The 22,306-nt window shown below is 46.1% G+C and overlaps 1 protein-coding gene across 4 annotated transcripts in view; it reads left to right on the top strand.

Moving 5' to 3' along the window:
* RECK (reversion inducing cysteine rich protein with kazal motifs) overlaps positions 1-22,306 on the top strand; it is a 1,099,858-nt gene that overhangs the window by 609,976 nt on the left and 467,576 nt on the right. For all 4 annotated transcript variants that reach the window (XM_073630723.1, XM_073630721.1, XM_073630722.1 and 1 more), the window contains exon 11: positions 1,443-1,655. In XM_073630723.1, coding sequence (XP_073486824.1) covers positions 1,443-1,655 — 213 coding nt within the window. The remainder of the gene's footprint in view (positions 1-1,442; positions 1,656-22,306) is intronic.

Consider the following 22,306-nt stretch of genomic DNA (forward strand, 5'->3'; position numbering starts at 1 on the left):
TATGTTCTCAATCTATGTATCCAAGACATTTCGCACTTAGAAATCTCCCTAACCAATGAACTCCCTCTCCAGTGGGGTTTATATTTGTCAATCCCCACATAGGGGGTATTGGAGGGGTCTACTGTGCACTTCATCGTAATGTCTTGACACTGGATGCTTGTTGAAACCTCTCTGATATTATTTATTATTCGGTTAATCTGGCTCTGAGAGCCCTTTTGGTCCTCCCCACATACTGCTGCAATCCGCAGGGGCATTGTATAAGGTAAACAACCCCCTCGGATGAGCAAGTTATAAAGGGCTTCACCTCATAAACCCGTGAGGTGCTGGTGGAAATGAATTGGCAAATTTTTCTATCCCTACATCTGTTGAGGGAACAAATTTGGCAGTTCTTACACCTATGGTACCCCGTAAGATTATGAAAGAGGCATATATTGATATTAGGTGGGTCCTGAACTGTAGGAGTGACTCTGTTACCCAAAATGGACTCTCCTTTGAACACAATACGGGGTCTCTTGGGTAGAACTGTGTTAAGGACTGGGTCAGTGGTCAATATATGCCAATGTTTCTTGACCAAATCTTTAACTTTGCGATACTGTGTTGAAAACGTTGTAATGAATGGTAGACATAAATCATTATTGTCCACACGTCGTTGGCCTGTTTCCAAAAGTGATGACCTATCTCTACCTCGTATTGTCTCCAGTGACCTAGACAGTACATCCGGATCATAACCTTATTCCATGAACCTACTGGTTAGAATGGCTGCCTGATTATCAAAGGTCTCAATCTCAGTACAGTTGCGCCGAAGGCGTGCATACTGTCCTAAAGGAACCGCTCTCAACCAAGGTTCATAGTGGCAACTGTCTAAAGGGATATATGAGTTCTTGTCAGTTGCTTTAAAATAAGTGGAGGTCACTAGTCTATTATCTTGGACCTTAATCTTAAGATCAAGAAAATTAATTTCCACCACACTCGCTTCAAAATTCAATTTGATGCCTCTATCATTATCATTAAGGAAGGACATGAAGCTAGCTGCCATAACAAAGATAATCCTCTTCAAATTACCGACGTATAACGACAGTGGGCAGTCCGGAAGTGGTTAATGCAGTTTTGTTCCTACATAATGTGCACATGACTTATCTCTAACTGCAGTCAGATAGACCAAAAAAAAATCTTTACATTTCTATTATTGCTAGCTACAGTTTGGCTTAGTGAACATTTTATAACAAACCACACTTGTAAGTAAATTTAGCATATGTTCTTTATATAGTATTTACTATGTACCTGCATGCCACAAGTACATAATAAATACCTTGAGGATATGATTTGCTAATCCATTCATATGATTTTGTCTGTGTATGCACATAATCTTTAGTAAATTGGATGCAGGCATTTATAAAAAAAAAAATTAGTATAATGTATATTGTTTTTTGGCTTTTTTTAAGGCCGATTGAACTATTCAGGAGCTGCAATGCACAATCAGACCAGGGAGCAATGAATGATATGAAGCTGTGGGAGAAAGGTAGCATCAAGATGCCTTTCATGAACATTCCAGTTCTAGATATTCGAAAGTGTCATCCTGAAATGTGGAAGGCAATCGCTTGTTCTTTGCAGATCAAACCTTGTCATGGTAGATCTCGGGGCAGCATAATTTGCAAGTAAGTGTAATCTATTATCATGATTTTCCAGTTTTATGTATATTTACATTTATGGTCGGAGATATGAACCACATAAACACGTCACAAGACTAACAACATAAAGTAGACCTGAAGTGTGCCCTGGTCTGCTGGACGGTATGCCAAGAGAAGGGGGCATACCCTAAGAAAGTAAATGGATGTTTCTGTAGAGAACTTATTTCAAGAGAAGTACCCTGAGAAGGGGAATGGGTGGGTGGGTCCTGTGCACTGGAACCGACACAGACCATCATGGGTGGTCTGCTTAAATACCCCCCGGGCTCCTCCTATAATTTCAGGCCACCATACTGGCCTTCCTATTTATGGTTGGAGCCCACTGTCCAGAGAGATATGAACTGCATAAACACATCACAAGACTAACAACATAAAGTAGACCTAAAGTGTGCCCTGGTCTGCTGGATGGTATGCCAAGAGAAGGGGGCAAAAGACTTGGTTAGGGAGGTAATTATTTATTTAAGTTTAATTACATACTACAGGGCGAGCTTGCTGAAGGCTCGTGACATTTCTGCTTGCGGATTGGGGATGTATCGAGCGAAGCAAGTGGATTTCCACCTGCCCATCTTCTTGATGATGTGGTCCAGGACCCCGTTCCGTGACGCTGTTGATGCTGCTCCAATACGCAAAGAATGTCCAGAATATCGTCCGGGGTCAAGGCCTAAGTTGCGCGAAAGAATCCTGACGTGTCTAGTGAACTGGTTGCTACTTAGAGGGCTAGTAGGGAACGGTAGTAATGGGCTGTCCTCCGAGAGGTTGGACAAATAAGCTAATAACTGATCTAGAGCATGCATTGCCTGATCTACCAGGCATTGCGAGCCTGGAAAAGTTTGATATCTACCCCAGGACTGGACTGTTGTGTTTTGGTGGCATCTACGTAACATCTTACAACTGGGGCTGGTGACTGTGAATTTGCTGGGGCTTAAGAAACTGTAGAAGGCCAGGTAGGTGGCTACTTGAATGACCAGGCTGTGTAATAACCCAAAGGGGAATGTGACAGGGTGGTAGACATGTCTCATAATATGGCACTGGTCACAGGTAGGCGTTTACTGCTGATTTGGGGTTGTTGCCTGTGAATACTGCGCAGGATGGTTTTAACTGCATGGGCGGCGAACAAGGATGGTTTGGTAGGATCTTGTAAGGAGATGAAATGCTGGATGCCAGCTAAGTAGAGTCTAATGGTATTGTGTCACAATGGCAACTGTGTGTGGCAGTAAGATATGAAGGCCAGGACGTGACTGAGATCTCCTGATACTGCCCTGGGGTTTAAGGCTAGGAACCTGTCATAGGTCTTCCAGGCAGTACGGTAGGCCTTCAGGGTGTTGTGAGATAATGATAGATTAATAAGGCAGGTAGCATCGTGAAGGTGTTGTTTCAATCCAAGGTTAGCTGCGACCAATGTGGGATAATAGACATGGTCAGGTCGGCTCCAGGTTCCTACGAAAAGAATGACGCAAAGTTAAGACGAGAGTGCGTCGGCCGAGGTGTTGCATTTGCCTGGGATGTAGATGCAAAGGACATTAAATTGGTGATGTAGGGATAGTTGCACCAGCCTGCGCAGGAAGAACATGATGGCCAGCGACTTGGACCGGCCTTTATTTATGATACTGGCTGTGGCTTGGTTGTCTGTGGCAAACGTTGCTGTTTGTCCTGCCCAGGTGCTGCCCCAGACTTGAGCTGCTGCAATAATGGGGTAGAGCTCGAACAAAGAGGAGGACTGACTGAACCCAGGAATCAAGAGTATTTCTGGTGGCCATGGCCCTGCAAACCAATGATGGCCAAAAATTGCCGGAAAGCCTGTGGAGGCTGCGGCGTCCGTGAATATCTGAGGTTGAAGAGGGAGATGCTGATGGAATGAACATTGATATGCCATTCCAGTTCATGAGAAATTCGTCCTACGTGGCCAGATCAGCTATCGCTGCCCCGTCTAATTTAAGGATTTGGTCAGGGTCTTGTACCTGGGAGAGAAACACCAAGAGGCACGAGATAAAGGATCGCCCCTGAGGGATGATCCTCATGGCAAAGTTAAGCATGCCAAGCAAAGATCGTAGTTGCCTCTTAGTGCACCCTTGAGTAATGGTGAAGGTATAAACGAGTGTCCTGGTGTGGGTCAGTTCGTCGAGAGGCAGGCTAGCCTGCATGGCATGAGTGTCGAGCGTGACGCCCAAGAAGGTGATGAGCTGTGCTGGGCCTTCCACTTTCTTTTTTGCTATAGGCACATTGAAATTGTAGAACACCTTTCTCAAGCTGTTTAGATCTACTGGGGGCTCACTATGTTTCTCGATGAGCAGGAAGTCGTCATGGTAGTGGATCACTTTCTGACAGGATGTGGGATGTGACAGGATCCAAGAAAGGGACAGAGCAAATGTGTCGAACAGCCATGGGCTGCTTTTGGAGCCAAAGGTCAATTTAGTGGCGAAATAGTAAAAGCCTTTCCACTTGATTCCGTGCCATCGCCAGAGGTATGGTTCGACTGGTAGTAACTTGAAGGTGTCCGAGATGTCCGCTTTAGACAGCCAAGCACCTGCTCCTATACTAATGATAGCTTGAATAGCTAGGTCTACTGATGAATATTTAAGGGTGAACTCCTCTGAGGGTATGAGGGAATTAAAACTTGGTATGTGAGAACAATGAGGCATGGACAAATCATAGACTAAACAAAGTTTATTGGAAAACTTGCTCTTGACAAGCCCAACAGGGCTGACTCTCCATACAGTGAAAGGTGATTGTGAAAAGGGGCCGATCATGTACCCCCGGTCTAGTTCAGTCTGCAACAAGGTGCTGACAGCTTCCTCGTCGGTGGCAGCTGAGAGCAGGTTCTTGCACTCGTAGGTTGTGTTGGGAAGCGTGATGAGTCCGGTGTGGAATCCTGTAGTGAACTCCTGCACAAGGAAGGCGGCTACTGAGGGTGTTGGGTGTGAGGATAGATAAAACCCGAGCCATCCGATGTGCATGCGGCCTTGTCATGAGGAATTAAGCTGCTTGACACTGCACATGTTTCTGGGAGGAGCTTTATGGCATGCAAGGCAAATATGAAGGAGTTTGCAGTGAGGGGAGTTGCAACCCCCGAAGTTGAAATTATTGCAGATAGCTGCGCCCCCTAGTGCGCAAATTGGTCATCCTAACCTGTCCGCCTGGGATGGCTGTGTAAATGCCGGTGGATTTTGAGCAGCACTAGAGATGGAGGAAAAGCTGGGGAGGCATCTGCCACCTAACTCAGAACACCAGTTAGCCGTATGGGTGTAAGACTGGCAGTTAGCACAGAGTGGGGAGCATAGGCCGGCGAAATGGCGACAGAACAGCTCTGTATCAATGGTGCTCCAGTTGGTAGTCACCTGGAACTGAGAGAGTCTGGCTGCTGCCTTAGCTGAAAATGACCATTGATAGTCATAAAATGAGCCTCCTCCATTCTTGTAACCTAGATTCACTACTGCATGCAGATACAGGTCCAGTTCTTCCCTCCTGTTGGGGTTAACCATGCATAGCATGTCTCTGAGCATCCCAAAGGTCAGCACAAACTCTGTGACAGTGAGCTTGCGATTAAGCCTATGGTCTTTGGCCTTCAGGATGACGGAGACGTCCCCCTACAAATATGACTTGTTTTCGGCCAAGTCGTGTACTGATATGAGGAGGGATGCTAAGTTAACATCCTTGCCGTCCAGGATGTCCTTCCTGATGCCTGCTGGGACAAAGTGCACAGGGAAGACAGTGGTGCAGATGTTGGGCGTACCTGTAAGTGAAGGCATGGGGATGACGGTGGTTACTGGAGCTGGTATGGGAGCAGCTTGGCGTACCTCCAGGGCTCCCACTCTGGCCTGGACGTCGGTGACTGCTGTTGACAGTGTGGTCACCAAGGAGTACAGCTGAGTATTCGCTGAGGAAATAGACTGCAGTGACGGGTGCCTGGTAGGGCTGCCACTGGCGGTGGAAACAGCAGCCTAAAAAGCTCAGCTTTCCTAACTGTGGCAGGGTAGGAAATACCCCTGCGCCGCAGTTCTGCTGTGAGCTTAGGGATGGTCCAAGCTCTGGGAGACTGCGAGCTGCCACTTGCTGAGCCCGCACAGAGTGACAGCGGGGCGGAGGCGAAGTCATCGCTGTCTGCCTGCAACATGGCGTCAGCTAAAAATAAAGAGGGGAAATGCATATGTTTAAGGTAAGTTGCAAAGGTAGGAGGGGAAAGATGCGTTTGGGTAGATAAGATGGAAAGCAGAAGGAAAACCAAAAGGACAGGACAAGGAACGACAGGCGTAGTGACAGCTAGTTTGCGTGCGAGCGCTGTTGAGTGTGATTTTAGAAAACTCAAAAGAATGCGTGGCAACTGAGGTGAGCCAGGAGATGACTGGCTAGGCTAGGTAACCAATAGCTTGGGTGCCTGTCTATGCTAGGCATAGACTAACGAACCAGAGCCCCCCAGGGGCAGAAGAGGGATTGTTAAGAGCTGTTTGGGGCAGTAGCTGGCCCCCTGGTGAAGAGAAACAAGCCCTCGACAATTTTTTTTGTTTTTTACCTGAGGGAAATACTATCCAAACCTGGTGCAGGATGGACCAACTGGAACTCTACTGACCTAAAAGGGGAAAGCGACAGAGAAATAGGTGAGCAGCCGTGTTGCTACTGGAGTTGAGGAGTGGCTGATTTGAGCCATTTGCAGAAATGCTTGCAGTGATTGCAAGTAAGCAGCCTTTTTTGAAAGGCGAAAAGAAAGTTAGCATAATTTTGATTATGTAGGAATGACAGTGCGCAACATTGTACAGATAGATGGAATGAGTTGTGTATGTTTATGCATGATAGAACTTAAGGCTGGGGATGCGAATATTAAGTACCACTGTATTCGTATTGCTGATGCGACTAGTTCGAAGCGGGCTGGGGTGTGAGCACTGGTGGGGTTGTTTGTGAGGGATCTGAATAATTGAGCTGGTGATGCGTCTGGAATCAGATCGGTTTGTGAAGTTTGTATAGCCGAGGATCCGAATCGTTGCGCCGATGATGCGACTAGATTCGAATCGGATGTAGATGCAAGGTGACGAGGGGGCTTGTGTGCCGGATCTGAAGCGCCGATGAAATCACTGGACTCGGATCGACTGACGGTGATGGTGGTTGAAGGGGCTTGTCTTGCCGAGGATCCGAACCATAGGGCCGATGCTGCGACTAGATTCGGATCGGCTGTTGGTGAGTGCTTGGTATCCAGTAGGAGGTGTTGGAGGTCAGTTAGGTGAAGTGGGTGTTTCGTAGGAGGTGTAGGGGGTCAGTAGGTGGTGTGGGGGTTTAAAAGGAGGTGTGGTGTGTGGGACGCAGGTTCGGGACCTTGTGCCGATAATGCGACTTGATTTGTAAGTGGCTTTACGTGCTATTCGTATAGTTTGTATCGCCTAGTCGGCTAGATATGAATGGTGCCGATCGGAGGGCTACCACGAGTCGTTATGTCACAAACGCGACTGGACTCAAATAAGGAACAGAGCTAGGCAGAAAGTGCGAATACATGCAAATGACATAGTAAGACCTACAAAGCCGTAAGGGAGGTTTACGAAGGGGAACATGATAACCTAATGATTCGAGTTTTGTAGGAATGGTAACAACAAGTCCTACCTGCGTCAGTGAGCGTGGAACGGTCGACAAAAGCCTACGAACGGGGAACTACAACACCCTGGATCTGAAAGCACAAACTCACAGACACGCAGTGAGTTTGCAGAGTCGGCCTGGTGATGTAATACCGCACACTGAAACCGACACAAACCATTATGGGTCGTCTGCTTAAATACCCCTCTGGCTCCTCCCATAATTTCAGGCCACCATACTGGCCTTCCTATATATATATATATATATATATATATATATATATACACTGAGCAAAATTAGAAACGCAACACTTTTGTGTTTGCCCCTATTTATCATGATAATGATAATGCTGAACTGCAAGATCTACGACTTTTTCTATGCACACAAAAGGCCTATTTCTCTCAAATTTTGTTGACAAATCTGCATAAAATCTGTAACAGTGAACACTTCTCCTTTCCTGAGATAATCCATCCACCTCACAGGTGTGGCATATCAAGATGCTGATTAGACTGCATGATTATTGCACAGGTGTGCCTTAGGCTGGTCACAATAAAAGGTCACTGTCAGGAAGGGCGTGCCAGCACCCAAGATGGCTGCCGAAGAAGACGACCAGTTACCTCAGCATCTGTCAGAATGCCATTGGTGCGCCGGCGTGCAACCGTGCGCGCACATGCGCGTTGTCAGGAAGGGCATGCCAATACCCAAGATGGCACCCAAAGAAGATGGCCTGTTTTGCGCCTGCGCGCGTCCGTGTACGCACAGATTTTGGCACCCAAGCAAGCTATTTAAACTCAGCCAGTTTCCAGACTCAGTATTGTCTGCTCTACAGCGTTTCCGTGTGTTCCTGTTGCCTTCATCTGATACCTGTTCCTGTTAACTGACCCGACTTCCCTCTGACATTCCTGCTTTCTGCCTGTACCCAACCCGGCTTGTTTGACTCCGCATCTGCCTGCTCCCTCTGCTACCTTGCTGCCAGCCCATCACCGATCCAGCCTGTACCCTGACTACGCTTCTGCCTTCGCATCTGCTCCTGACGTGCCCTCCAGTGTATGACCCGGCCTGCCTGTACCTGGCTTCTCTTCTGCTTGAAGAATCCTACTGAACTGCCATCCCTCCTGCAGCTGCCCCAGCTCCACTGTCTGCGATCCACCTGGCACTTGTGCGACTCTGCACTCCTGCGCCTCCTGTCTGCTCTACCAGGGGGCCTTGAGTCAGAGGTGTAACAGAGGCCATCCCCTGCATATCAGGCTCTACCGTCAGGTACGTGACAGTCACTATAAAATGTGCAGTTTTATCACACAACACAATGCCACAGATGTTGCAAGTTTTGAGGGAGCGTGCAATTGGCATGCTAACTGCAGGAATGTCCACCAGAGCTGTTGCCCTTGAATTGAATGTTAATTTCTCTACCATTAGCCATCTCCAAAGGCGTTTCAGAGAATTTGTCGTCGTAACTGACTTGAGTGGGCAAATGCTCATATTCAATGGCGTCTGGCACTTCGGAGAGGTGTTCTGTTCATGAATGAATCCCGGTTTTCACTGTACAGGGCACATGGCAGACAGCGTGTATTGCGTTGTGTGGGTGAGTGGTTTGCTGATGTCAACGTTGTAGATTGAGTGGCCCATGGTGGGATTATGGTATGGGCAGGTGTATGCTATGGACAACGAACACAAGTGCTTTTTTTTAATGGCATTTTGAATGCACAGAGATAACCTGACGAGATCCTGAGGCCCATTGTTGTGCCATTCATCCACGACCATCACCTCATGTTGAAGCAGGATAATGCACGGCCCCGTGTTGCAAGGATCTGTACACAATTCCTGGAAGCTGAAATCATCCCAGTTCTTTGCATGGCCAGCTGGCTGGTAGGTCTATCCAGCAGTTCAGGGTTCCGCAAAGAAGGAGCAGCCAAGGTTAAGCCCGAAGCTTGGGGCGGAACCGTGTGTGTTAGCGACTCAGCCCGAGGTGAGCCTGACCGTTTCTGGAGGTAAAGGAGAAGCAGTTGCCACAAAGGGACGACCACTCTTGTTACCGATGGCAAGTTTGGAAGGGATGAAGTTCTGAAGGTGTACCAGAGCAGACGCTTCACTAGCCGGGGACAGTGAAGTAAGTGGGAAAGCTTCAGTGGAGACTCATCCGTGAATGCAGCGGGTAGCTGTGAGTAACGCTTGAAAGAGTATGGCTGGTAGCTGTAAGTAAAGCTTGAAGATAAAGTACAGAGGTTAGCTGTGGGTAAAGCTCGGGGAATCCAGTGGGTGGTTGAGCGTCCAAGAAGTCTAGTGAGTGGGACGGCGAGCTGAGCTTAAGGATCTACCGTGGGTTACTGTCAGTTAAACTGGAAGATCTACAGTAGGATACTGTGCGAGAAGTTGTTGCCATAGGAGACAGCAGTTGCTACAAGATACAGATTGCTGCATTCAACTTAAAGGCCCTCTTTCTGTATTGCTGTCTGCCTAGATCTATTTTTGTATGCAGATTCTGCCTTAATTGCTATTGCATTTGCCTAAGTGTGTCCTGTGCCCTAAACCCTCTCTCCCCATCGTTCCTGTTAAGAGGAATAAAACTCTCTTTGTTCATTTTACAAAAAGTGACTGGCGCCCAACCTTTTCACCTTGCACTACACCCACTATGCCTAGTAACCTGCACCCTGAGGTGGAATGTCAGTTCTCCGTGGCTCTGGGGATCACCATCAGGCCCTTGAAAGTCGGGGAGATCACTACATATATATGTATATACTGTAATATATATATATACATATATATATATATATATATATATATATATATATATATATACATTGTGTACACATGTATTAGGCAAGTATTCTGATGACCAAATCCAAATTTTTATGCATATTGTCCAACTCCAACCTGTATAAACATGAATGCTTATTGGATTTAAGCAGGTGATGTGTATTTGTGAGGGAGGGTGTGGCCTAAGGAGATCAACACCCTATATCAAGGTGTGCATAATTTTTAGGCAGCTTCTTTTCCTCAGGCAAAATGCGGCAAAAAAAAAAAAAGATTTAACTGACTCGGGAAAGCCAAAAATGTTAAAACGTTTTTTAGAGGGATACAGCACTCTTGAAATTGCTAAGATATTGGGGCGTGATCGCAGAACCATCAAATGTTTTGTTTTGAGAATCAAACGTGAAGCTACCAGGAACCCATTATCCTCCAGTGCTGTCATATTCAAGAGCTGCAACCTACTGGACATGGCCAAGGCAAGGTAGGCAGAAACCCGATCACTACTGTACTGAACAAGGCACATAAGTTGAAACGTCAAGACTGGGCCAAGAAATATCTGAAGACAGATTTTTCAAAGGTTTTATGGACTGATGAGATGAGCATGACTCTTACCAGACTAGATGGATGAGCCTGTGGCTGGATTAGTAACAAGCACAGAGCTCCACTTCAACCCAGATGCCAGCAAGGTGGAGGTGGGGTACTGTTATGGGCTGATATTGTTAAAAATGAGCTAGTTGGACCTTTTCGGGTTGAAGATGGACTCAAAATCAACTCCCAAGACTACTGCCAGTCTGCATCTTTCAAGAAGACCATGATATTTATGCATAACAATGCTCCATCACATGCATTGAAGTACTCCACTCCGTGGTAGCCAGTAAAGGCCTTAAAGATGAAAGAATAATGACATGGTCCCCTTCCTCATCAGACCTAAACCCTATTGAGAACTTATGGACCCTTCTAAAAGGGGAGATTTACGGTGAAGGAAAATAGTACACCTCTCTGAACAGTGTCTGGGAGGCTGTGGTTGCTGCTGCACAAAAAGTTGATCGTCAACAGATCAAGAAACTGACAGACTCGAATTGAAGACTTATGACTGTTATTGAAAAGAAGGTTGGCTATATTGGTCACTGATTTTTTTTTTTTTTTTTTATGTTAGAAATGTTTATTTGTAACTTTTGAGTTATTTGTTTATTATTCTCACTTTAACAGATGAAAATAAACAAGTGAGATGGGAAAATTTTAATTTTGTTTAGTTGCATAATAATTGTGCACACTAATGGTTGCCCAATAATTGTGCACATACACTCCAAAGACATGCTGGTAGGTTAATTGGCTTCTGTCCAAAAAAATTGGCCCTAGTATATGAATGTTAGGGACCTTGGATTGTGGGCTCCTTGAGGGTAGGGATCGATGTGAGTGTGCGATATATGTGTGGAGCGCTGCGTAAAAAAAAAAAAAAAAAAAATGACACAGCGCTATATGGGTACCTTAAATAAAAAAAAAAAATAGGGATAATTGTAGACATGTACCCACACTCACTCAGGTTGAACTCGATGGACTGGTGTCTTTATTCAACCTTACTAACTATGTAACTATGTACTGTAGATATTCTCCTAAGAAAGCCAAAACCTCACTTTTACTTTCCTAAATATTCAGGTTTGAGGTTTATTAACATTTTGGCTTAACCAAGAACACTGTAGATGTTCCACAATGAAATAAAAGGGGTTGTAAAGGCACAAGGGTTTTTTTTAATTCTCAAAGTGGATGTAAACACGATTCATGAAATTTGAGCTGGGCACATATATCTGCAATGTTTTCATATCTCTCTTCAAAGCTGTCCCATAGATGTCTCCTGCCCCATTCTTCTGTTATCAACCTCCTGAAAAGTTCTCTGTCACATATGATAAAAGCAGCCTGAGTTTTGTATTAAAGATGCCACTGTCCCCGGGTAGTGAAGCGTCTGTCCCCGGCTAGTGAAGCGTCTGCTTCTGCCACTGTCCCCGGCTAGTGAAGCATCTGCTTCACTAGACTAAAAAGATTAGCAGAGCCCTGAACTATTCAACGATCAGCTCTGAAAGTTTCTACCTATGAGCAGAGGGGTGTGTGTGCCTTTCTTCCAATCAGCTGTCTTGGCTGTATGCCCAGGCTTCACTGCAGTGTTGAACAGGACGAGAAAATCTCCTAACACCATCTGAACTTTCTAAACAGTATATAAAGCTGAAGACAGCAGATATGTATGTAAAACTTATGCAGGGAGATTTGTTTTATCCCTGTGTATCATCTGAGGCTGTTGACTTCACTGGGTATATGTGAGGGTTTACATCCACTTTAATGCATTTTATACATTAAGATAAACAGCCTTTTATGTGCAGCAGCCTCCCTCAGCCCCCCCTAATACTTACCTGAGCCCCTTCTCTATCCAGCGATGTCCAAGAATCCCTCAGCCCTCTGGGACTCTCTGCTGATTGGCTGAGACACAGCACCGGAGCCTTTAGCTCCCTCTACTTTCAAAGTCAGTTAGCCAGTCGGGAGAGAGATGAGGCGGGGCTAAACCACAGCTCCATGTCTGAATGGACACACAGAGCTGCAGATCGGATTCCGATAAGCCCTCCATCCGCAGACCCCGACAACCAGCGGCCAGAGTTGTCAGGAAGAGGCCCTTGTCCTCATCAACACGGGGACAAGGTGCTTTGAGGTGGGGGGGCCACAGGGCGCGCCCCTGCCCCAAAGCACCCACCCCCCATGTTGAGGGCATGCAGCCTGTTACGGTTCAGGAGGGGGGGGGGGGCGCTTGCTCGTCCCCATCCCCTTTCCTGACCGGCCGGGCTGCCTGCTCGGATAAGGGTCTGGTATGGATTCTGAGGGGACCCATGCTGGTTTTTTATTTTAAATTTGGCGCGGCGTTCCCCCTCATGATTCATACCAGACAGTTGTCAGAACTGTCCGTCGCTCATCGCGAAAGGAAAAAACTGTTTTCCTTTCCCGATGAGCGAGCCAGCTCGGCGCTGGCTCCCACGACAGGGCTCGCAGGAGTCAAATCTCGCTGATAACAGAGGCGAGATCGACACAATTTCACGGTCAACTACTGTATATCTTTTCATGTGACAACTAGGGATGAGCTGAACACCCCCTGGTTCGGTTCACAATCCAGAACACGCGAACGGACCGAAAGTTTGCGCAAACTTTTGAACACTGTTAAGTCTATGGGACTCGAACGTGAGAAATCAAAAGTGCGAATTTTAATGGGGGCGTGGCCGACCGGAGCTGTAGATGGACGCCTGATACCACAGCTCGTCTCACAGGGGAGATATACTAGCTACTCAGGCCGCACAGCCAACCTAATCCAGTGCCATCCTAGCACCTGAGACACCGGGGAACATGGCCAACGTGTCCAGGAAGAGAAACCCGGAGTACAAACCTAAAAAACTCACCGAGTTTTTCTACAAGCCGGCGGAGCAGGTCAGTGACATCCAAGATGGCGCCGGCCAGGCCGCGCCGCGGGACTCATACACGGATCTACCGGACGAATTCCCGGTAGATTCCACCCCATCCGACCCCCCAGCTTTACCCCCACACCCCCTGGAAGGTGACCACCTCCTAAATAGCCCAGCTAAAGCTAAAATGAGGCTCGATGCGCCGCCGCAGCGGCCGCCCACAGCGTAAAATCGAGGCCCAGGCTTTTAACCCCCTTCTCAGCAACCAGGCCCTGCATTCATCTATGGCATCCTTCCCCACCTCGGGACAGCCTGTGATGGACACCACATTAAAGGACATGCTACTGTCACTGCAGACCTCCCTCATGACAGATCTCTCCTCACTATTTGCTAAAATCTCCTCAGACATACATTCAATAGATGAAAGAGTGACATGCATTGAAAAAAATATGAGTGACTGCACTTCCACAGTTAATGAAGTCATAGATGTGTGTGAAGATGTGAGAGAGGAACAAGCATGGATTCGCACCAAGCTGGCCAATTTAGAGGACAGATCTCGCAGGAACAATGTCAAGCTGGGCGGAGTCCCCGAATCCATACTGCCTGCAGACCTGCCACGATACGCGAGAGAAATGATGCACGTCATTATCCCAGAAGCATCCCCCAGGGACATAATCATAGACAGAATACACAGAATAGCCAAGCCATCCCACCTTGCTGCCTCCATTCCCAGAGATGTTTTAATGAGAGTCCACTTTTTTCACATCAAAGAGAAACTCTTGCTGGGGGTCAAAAATAAATCACCACTGCCTGCTCCGTACACAGGAATCCAGTTTTTCCCGGATCTCTCTAAATATACTCTCCAACTAAGAAGAAACCTGAACCCGATCACCAAAGGGCTTCAAAACCATAAAATACCATATAAATGGCGCCATCCAGCGACTATCCTGTTCACTAGAAATGGTCAATCTCACACCATACATGACCTAAACAAAGGCCTGCACCTCCTCCACAACTGGGGAATAATTACTGAACCTCCCAAGACCCTACCAATGCGCAACGGCCCCGCTCACTCCCGCAGCCATATGGATCACCACCCTAGCTGAGGAGACCCCACAGTTAATGCCACAGTAGGCCTAACTACTACTTCTCACATCCCCTGGAGCTTGACGAATTGTTCCATTGATTGTTCAGCTCCCTTCGTTACTAACTGTTTATACCCCCAAATCGAGGTTGAAGCGGTGTTTACACCTCCTCTACATATTTCTTTTCAACATAGCACAGTTGCTTTATCAGCGGTTTGCTCATTGGGTTCGTACTGTCAAGTGTGATTAACATTTTGCTCTATCTGCAGCTCTATTATCCAACCAATTTTGAATCCGTGGACCGAACTCCTTCTACCAACCGACACAGATCGTAGGATCCTCCAAATCTTAGACCGGGACGACTAACCATAAGTGATTTCTCACACAAGCCTATTTCCATTTCCCATCACCATGCCACTAAACATTTTATCGCTAAATGCCAAGGGCCTGAATCATCCGGCTAAACGCCACTCTTTATGGAAAACCGCCAAAGCTCTCCAGAGCGACATTCTCTGTATTCAAGAGACACATCTGATAAACTCAGACTCATCACTATGCACTAACCGCCAGTTTCCACACATCTTTCAAGCCTGCCACTCTACCAAATACAAAGGAGTCATGATAGCAATCAAAGACTCAGTGGACTTCCACCTATCCAACCTACTGATTGACCCTGAAGGTCGCTACTTTATCTTAGTGTGCACCATCAACAAAAATGTTTACACCCTATCCAACATATATGCACCGAATACTCACCAGATGAAATTCCTGCACAAGGTTGTACGTTTAACCAATCAGATAAGAAAAGGTCATTTAATTCTTTGTGGGGATTTCAACATTGTTCCTGACATCAACATGGACACATCGTCGCCAGCGAAGAGGCGAATATCGCCATTGAAAAATTTTTTGTCCTCACAGGACTTATTTGATGTGTGGCGCTGCCACCATGGATCAGAAAAGGACTTTACCTACTATTCTCACATGCATAATTCATATTCACGAATTGATTTATTTGCTACTGATAAATGGCTCCTCCAGAATGTATGTAAATCTGAAATCCACACCACAACATGGTCAGACCACGCCCCAATATCTATTTCTATTTCAGACTCCACTCCACAACGCAACACATTTTTGTGGCGTGCAAACAATTACATACTGCAAAGTGAAAAATACACAACAGAAATCTCCAACCATCTCACTGAATTTTTCTCTATAAACAAAGGCACAGTGTCTGACCATGGGGTGGTGTGGAATGCCCATAAGACCTATATTAGAGGTATGGTGATCAAACTAAGCTCCTTTCACAAAAGGAAGAGGACGCAGCGTATAGATGAAATAACCTCCCAAATTACATCCCTAGAACAACAACATAAGGCTAACCCCCAAAACCCGCAAACCCACCAACTATTGAACCTAAGGCAAGAACTGAAAACCTTGCTCCTTCAATCATTTGAATATCTCCAGCATAAACTAAAAGCCACTTCTTACGCCACCTCCAACAAGGCAGGCAAAACTCTGGCAATGAAACTTAAGGGCAGAAGACTTAAAACCAAAATTTCTCAGATTATCCACCCCCACACAATATCCCCCAGTCCAACCCTCAAGATATAGCCAACGCATTCAGCGATTACTATAGCGACCTTTACAATCTGAAACACGACACTAATACCATCACCAGAAGAGATTAATCACTTTCTCCAATCTATTCAGTTACCCACCCTGAATGGGAACCAACTAGAGAATCTCAATAAGCCCTTTACAGAACAGGAAATTCACACATCAATTGATTCCCTACCTAATGGGAAAGCCCCAGGTCCTGACGGCCTGACAGCCGAATACTATAAACAGTATTCTCCACAGATCGTCCCACAAATTACTGAGCTATATAACAACGCTGCCTCCTCTTCTAAACTTCCGAATGATTACTTAAATGCATTAATAGTTACGATACCAAAGCCAGGGAAGGAACCAAACTCCCCCAAAAACTTTAGACCAATCTCCCTACTCAACCTTGACCTGAAAATGTATGCTAAGACCATAGCCACACATCTATTAGACATCATACCTACCCTCATACATAGAGACCAGACAGGATTCACCAAAGGGCGACAAGCACCAGACGCCACTAGAAGAATGCTCAACTTGATACACCATGCGGAATCCAAGGGAACGCCTTCTCTGCTCCTTTCTTTGGATGCAGAGAAGGCGTTCGACAGGGTTCACTGAACCTACCTTGAAATGGTCCTCCAGAAATTTGGATTTAGAGACCACATCCTTAGAGCCATCTTAGCTATGTATACCACCCCTTCGGCCCAAGTCTTCACAGAAGGTATGCTCTCAAAACCATTCCCCATTACAAATGGCACACGTCAAGGCTGCCCCCTGTCCCCACTTATCTTTAACTTACTAATGGAACCTTTAGCACAACACATTAGAACCAATACTACAATATCCGGAATACAAATAGGTAATGTCTGCCACAAAATTAGTCTTTTCGCGGACGATGTTATTCTAGTACTCACCAATCCCACATCTTCCTTGGCGGCAGTACAAGCTACTCTAAATTGGTTCAGTAAGGTATCATATTATAAACTAAACACAACCAAATCTTCTATTCTTGATATTAATCTTGATGCCACCACCAAAAATTTACTCCAGACACAGTATTCCTTTGCATGGGCAGACAAGGAAATCACATACCTGGAAATCCAACTCCCAAAAACTACCAGGAATATCTACTCATCTAACTTTCTCCCACTCCTTCATAAAATCAAAACTGACACACAACATATTATAAAACATGAGCTCTCCTGGTCGGGGAGACTGGCAGCCTTCAAAATGACATGTCTTCCTGAAATATTGTACTTCTTCCGAACATTGCCAATTCCAATTCCCGCCTCCTTTTTTAAGTCCCTTCAATCAATCTTCAACAAATTTCTATGGAACGGAAAAAACCCAGATGCGCACACGCAAAATTAATCAAACATAGATTGGCGGGAGGCACAGGATCCATAGACTTTAGGGACTACTACCTGGCGGCCATACTTGCACAACTCCCAGAGTGGTTTCAACCTAATACCCAATCTCTATGGGCCCAGATAGAAAATCTCTCACTGATACGCCCAAACCTAACACACTGGCTAATGAGTACCCCTTTGGGTTCTTATGTATCACCCTCCATCTCCCCGACTATGAAGGCTTCAGTCTATGCCTGGAAAAAAATGCTCACCCTCTCAGACTATAACCCCCCTAAAACACTCTTCAACATACCCCTAGAGACTCTTCATCATCTGTCACCTGACCTCAGACTTTCCAAATGGTCCCTCAGTGGAATACACTCACTACAACATCTTCTACAAGGTAATCAAATTTAACCCTTTTCCCAACTACAAACAGAATACGCTCTTCCCGCCACTGAAGGTTTCACATACCTTCGCATTCAGCACTGCCTAAATAAACTACCTCTCCCCCTCTACAACATCCCCCAAAAGACCTGGGATTTCCTCACAAACCCCACACCACGGCCCAAAGGCATATCTTACTTCTATAACCTGTTACAGGGGAAAAGGTCCTTTACCAAGCTGGCCCCCCACTATCAATGGGAAAAAGATCTTACAAACACATTTTCTGACGCACAATGGCAACTAGCTCTCAAATCCACCTACAAAGCAACCCAATGTTCATCACTCTGGGAACTCACCCAGAAAATCTCGCTCCGTTGGTACTTAACCCCAGATAAGCTAGCTACATTCAACCCCCACACCCCCAACACTTGTTGGAGATGCAAATCTTCTAGAGGAGACATGTTTCATATTTTTTAGACATGCCCCTCCATCCGGAAATACTGGATAGATACGTTCAAACTGCTTACCAACATTAACAAAATTCCTATCCCACCTTCACCCGAGATGGCACTTCTAACCTAAACATAGATAGTATACCTGGACCTCTCAGACACACAACAACCTACATTTTCTTAGCTTCCAGACTCAATATAACACGGAATTGGAAATCAGACACCCCCCCAACCTTAACACAAACAATAGACCTGGTCTCACTTCACTTCAGTTACGAAACAATGATGGCTACCAGCAATGGTCGTGCATCAAAAGCCAATAAACAATGGTTACCCTGGACAAACTGGACTAACGCTGCAGTCCATACCCAGAATCCCAAAGACAACCTTAAACCTTCTTGACCGAGCAATTTGTTCTTCATGTATGAGTCCTGCTAGTTGCACTTTGACTACAGTAGAGGTTCTACACCTCAATAGACAAGAAATTGATTGTACTTAACGACTACTCATGGGAGCCGTTCTCCCCTTGCGGCACAAAGAGATCCCAATTGGGGTGCTGCGATGGGAGAAAGGGCCCTATATGTATAATATCCCAACCACAGTACAGTGTATTTCTATACCTATGCCCATTTATATGCACGCAATCCAATGACAAACTGCTGACTGTTACATATAGTTCATTTTTGACAATTCTTTGTTCTGTTTTCAACCTATACATTACGTCGTTGCACAACGTACAATAACTTTAATTGTACTTTGTATTTACTTGCATAAAAACAATAAAATATTTTGAAAGAAAAGTGCGACTTTTAAAGGCTAATATGCAAGTTATTGTCCTAAAAAGGGTTTGGGAACCCGGGTCCTGCCCCAGGGTATCAATGCAAAAAAAGTTTTAAAAACTACTGTTTTTTCGGGAGCAGTGATTTTAATGATGCTTAAAGTGAAAAAATAAAAGTGAAATATTCCTTTAAATATTGTACCTGGGGGGTTTCTATAGTGTGCCTGTAAAATGACGCATGTTTCCCGTGTTTAGAACAGTCCCTGCACAAAATGACATTTCTAAAGGAATAAAAGTAATTTAAAACTGCTTGCGACTGTAATGTAATGTCGGGTCCCGGCAATATGGATGAAAATTATTGAGAAAAACGGCATGGGTAACACCCCAGCCCGTTACCAGCCCCTTTGGGTCTTGTATGGATATTAAGGGGAACCCCGCACCCAAATTAAAAAAAAGAAAAGGCGTGGGGCCCCCAGGCCCTATATACTCTGAACACCAGTATACAGGCGGTCCCAAGAAAGACAGGGACTTTAGGTTTGTTCTTAAGTTGAATCTGTTTGTAATTTGGAACAGGTACATTTTGTAAGTGTGGCTCCAGCCAAAAAATCTATTTTTAGGCTTTTTGGAAAACATAAGGAAGGGTTATCACCCCTGTAACATTTGTTTTGCTGTCTGTGCCCCTATTCAGAAGATTTCACCTCACTTTCTGTCCCAATGACAATTGGGTTTTGAAAATTTGGGTTTTTTAGGGAAACAAGGATTGGTGATAAAGCATCAGTAGAGGAGACACCTTTTTCCCATATTAACTCTTACAGTAGAGAATTTCCCTTCCTAGGGGTAGATTTCCTCTCACTTCTTGTTGTCTCCCTCCGTTTGTAAGTAGGAGTCATTTGTAAGTCGGATGTTTGAACGTAGGGGCCTGCCCTATATACTCTGCAGAAATTTGGGCCTTAGGTGTTGGTGGTACCAGAACACTGTAAGCCCTCACAGTTACTCTTGGTGGGCGCTGGTACGGGCCTTGCTGTGAAATATTATATCAAGAATTGTAATTACATGCCCCTGTTGAACAGGGTCAGAAAAATTGGGCCTTTGGTGGTGGTGTGGTGGTGTTGCCACAACACTGTAAGCCCTCACAGTTACTCTTGGTGGGCTCAGGAACGGGCCCTGCTGTGAAATATTAGATCAAAAATTGTAATTACACGCCCCTGTTGAACAGGGGCAGAAAAATTGGGCCTTAGGCCCTGGTGGTGGTGCCACAACACTGAAACCCCTCACAGATACTCTAGTTGAGCGCAGGAAAAAGCCCTGCTGCAAAATATTACAGCAAAAATTGTAATTACACGCCCCTGTTGAACAGGGGCAGGAAAAATTGGGCTTTAGGCACTGGTGCTGGTGCCACAACACTGCAACCCCTCACAGATACTCTATTTGAGCGCAGGAACAAGCCCTGCTGCAAAATATTACAGTAAAAATTGTAATTACATGCCCCTGTTGAACAGGGGCAGGAAAAATTGGGCTTTAGGCACTGGTGCTGGTGCCACAACACTGCAACCCCTCACAGATACTCTATTTGAGCGCAGGAACAAGCCCTGCTGCAAAATATTACAGCAAAAATTGTAATTACACGCCCCTGTTAAGCAGGGGCAGAAAAATTGGGCCTTAGCCACTGGTGGTGGTGCCCAGAACCAAAAATGTTCTTACAAGCTATCAACATGAACATTGAGGAGGAATAAGATAGTCACTTAGCATAACAGGATAGTCACTCAGCATCAGCATAGGCAGTGTTCAAGGGATTTTACATTCATAAAAAAATTAGTCAGTTACATCAGCATCAAGTGCTTGGTAGCTGGTGATCCAAGACCGATTCATTTTTATGAAGGTGAGCCGATCTACCGAGTCGGTGGACAGGCGCACTCTGTGATTGGTTACCAGCAGCACTGAATGTGCGTTCCGAAAGAACGCTGGATGCAGGACAGGCCTGTAGCTAAATTGAACACTGTGCAAGCTCTGGCCAGTGATCCATCCTCAAAACCCAGAAACCCAGAGGATTTTCGGTTGGAAAGGTCTCCAAGTCTGATCTTGCCCCTAGGTATTCCTGCACCATATAAATCAGACGCTGGCGATAGTTGCTGGAACCGATCAGACCTTGGGGCTGCGAACTAAAAAATTGTCTGAACGCATCTGTCAGACGGCCACCTTCTCCACCACTCCTTCTGTGACTGACCGAAGCCTCAGCAACACGTTGTCCAGGACCAGGAATTTGTAAACTCCCAGGCTCTGGAAACGTGTTGCACAAACCTTTCTGCAAGGCCTCCTGAAGATGTTTCATCCTCTGCTCCCTCTGCGACGGCTGGATAAGTTCCGCAACCTTATCCTTGTAACGTGGATCAAGGAGGGTTGCCAGCCAGTACTGATCCCTCTTCTTGATACCACAAATCCAAGGGTCCTTTCGCAGGCTTTACAGGATCAGGGAGGCCGTGCAGTGTAGGTTTGCTGAGGCATTCAGTCCAGAGTCCTCTGGGTCACTAAGGATGACCTGATCCGCAGCCACCTCCTCCTAGCCATGTACAAGTCCATAGGTTTCTGGGGACTGTAAACGATCCCTTGAAGACTGCTGCTGATGCTGAGTGCTAGGCTCCACCTCCATGCTGACACAATCCTCCTCCTCTTCCTGTGTGATCGGCGGGCCCGCAGGAACACTGTCTGGATAAAGGGGGCCTTGAGAGGTAAGGAAGTCCTCCTCTTCCTCCCTCTGTTCTGCCTCAAGTGCCCTGTCCATTATTCCACGCATCGTGTGCTCCAACAGGTAGACAAGAGGGACAGTATCACTGATGCATGCATGTGACATGCACTGTCACTACTCACCATCCTCGTGGCCTCCTCAAATGGTGACAGGACAGTGCATACATCCTTGATCATGAGCCACTGGCGTGGCAAAAAAAGGCCAAGCTCCCCTGACCCTGTCCTGGTGCCATAGTCGCACAGGTACTCATTGATGGCCCTCTGCTGCGTGTGCAGCCGCTGCAGCATGGCCAACATTGGGTTCCATCTGGTAAACATGTCACAGATTAGGCGGTTCTTGGGCAGGTTGTATTCCTTTTGGAGGTCAGCCAGCCGAGCGCTGGCATTATATGACCAGCAGAAATGCACACAGACTTTCCTGGCCTGCCTCAGGAGATCCTGTAAGCCCGGGTACCTGCACAAGAACCACTGCACCACCAAAT

This window comes from Aquarana catesbeiana, linkage group LG05 (genome assembly GCF_042186555.1).
Source record: "Aquarana catesbeiana isolate 2022-GZ linkage group LG05, ASM4218655v1, whole genome shotgun sequence".
NCBI lineage: Eukaryota > Metazoa > Chordata > Amphibia > Anura > Ranidae > Aquarana > Aquarana catesbeiana.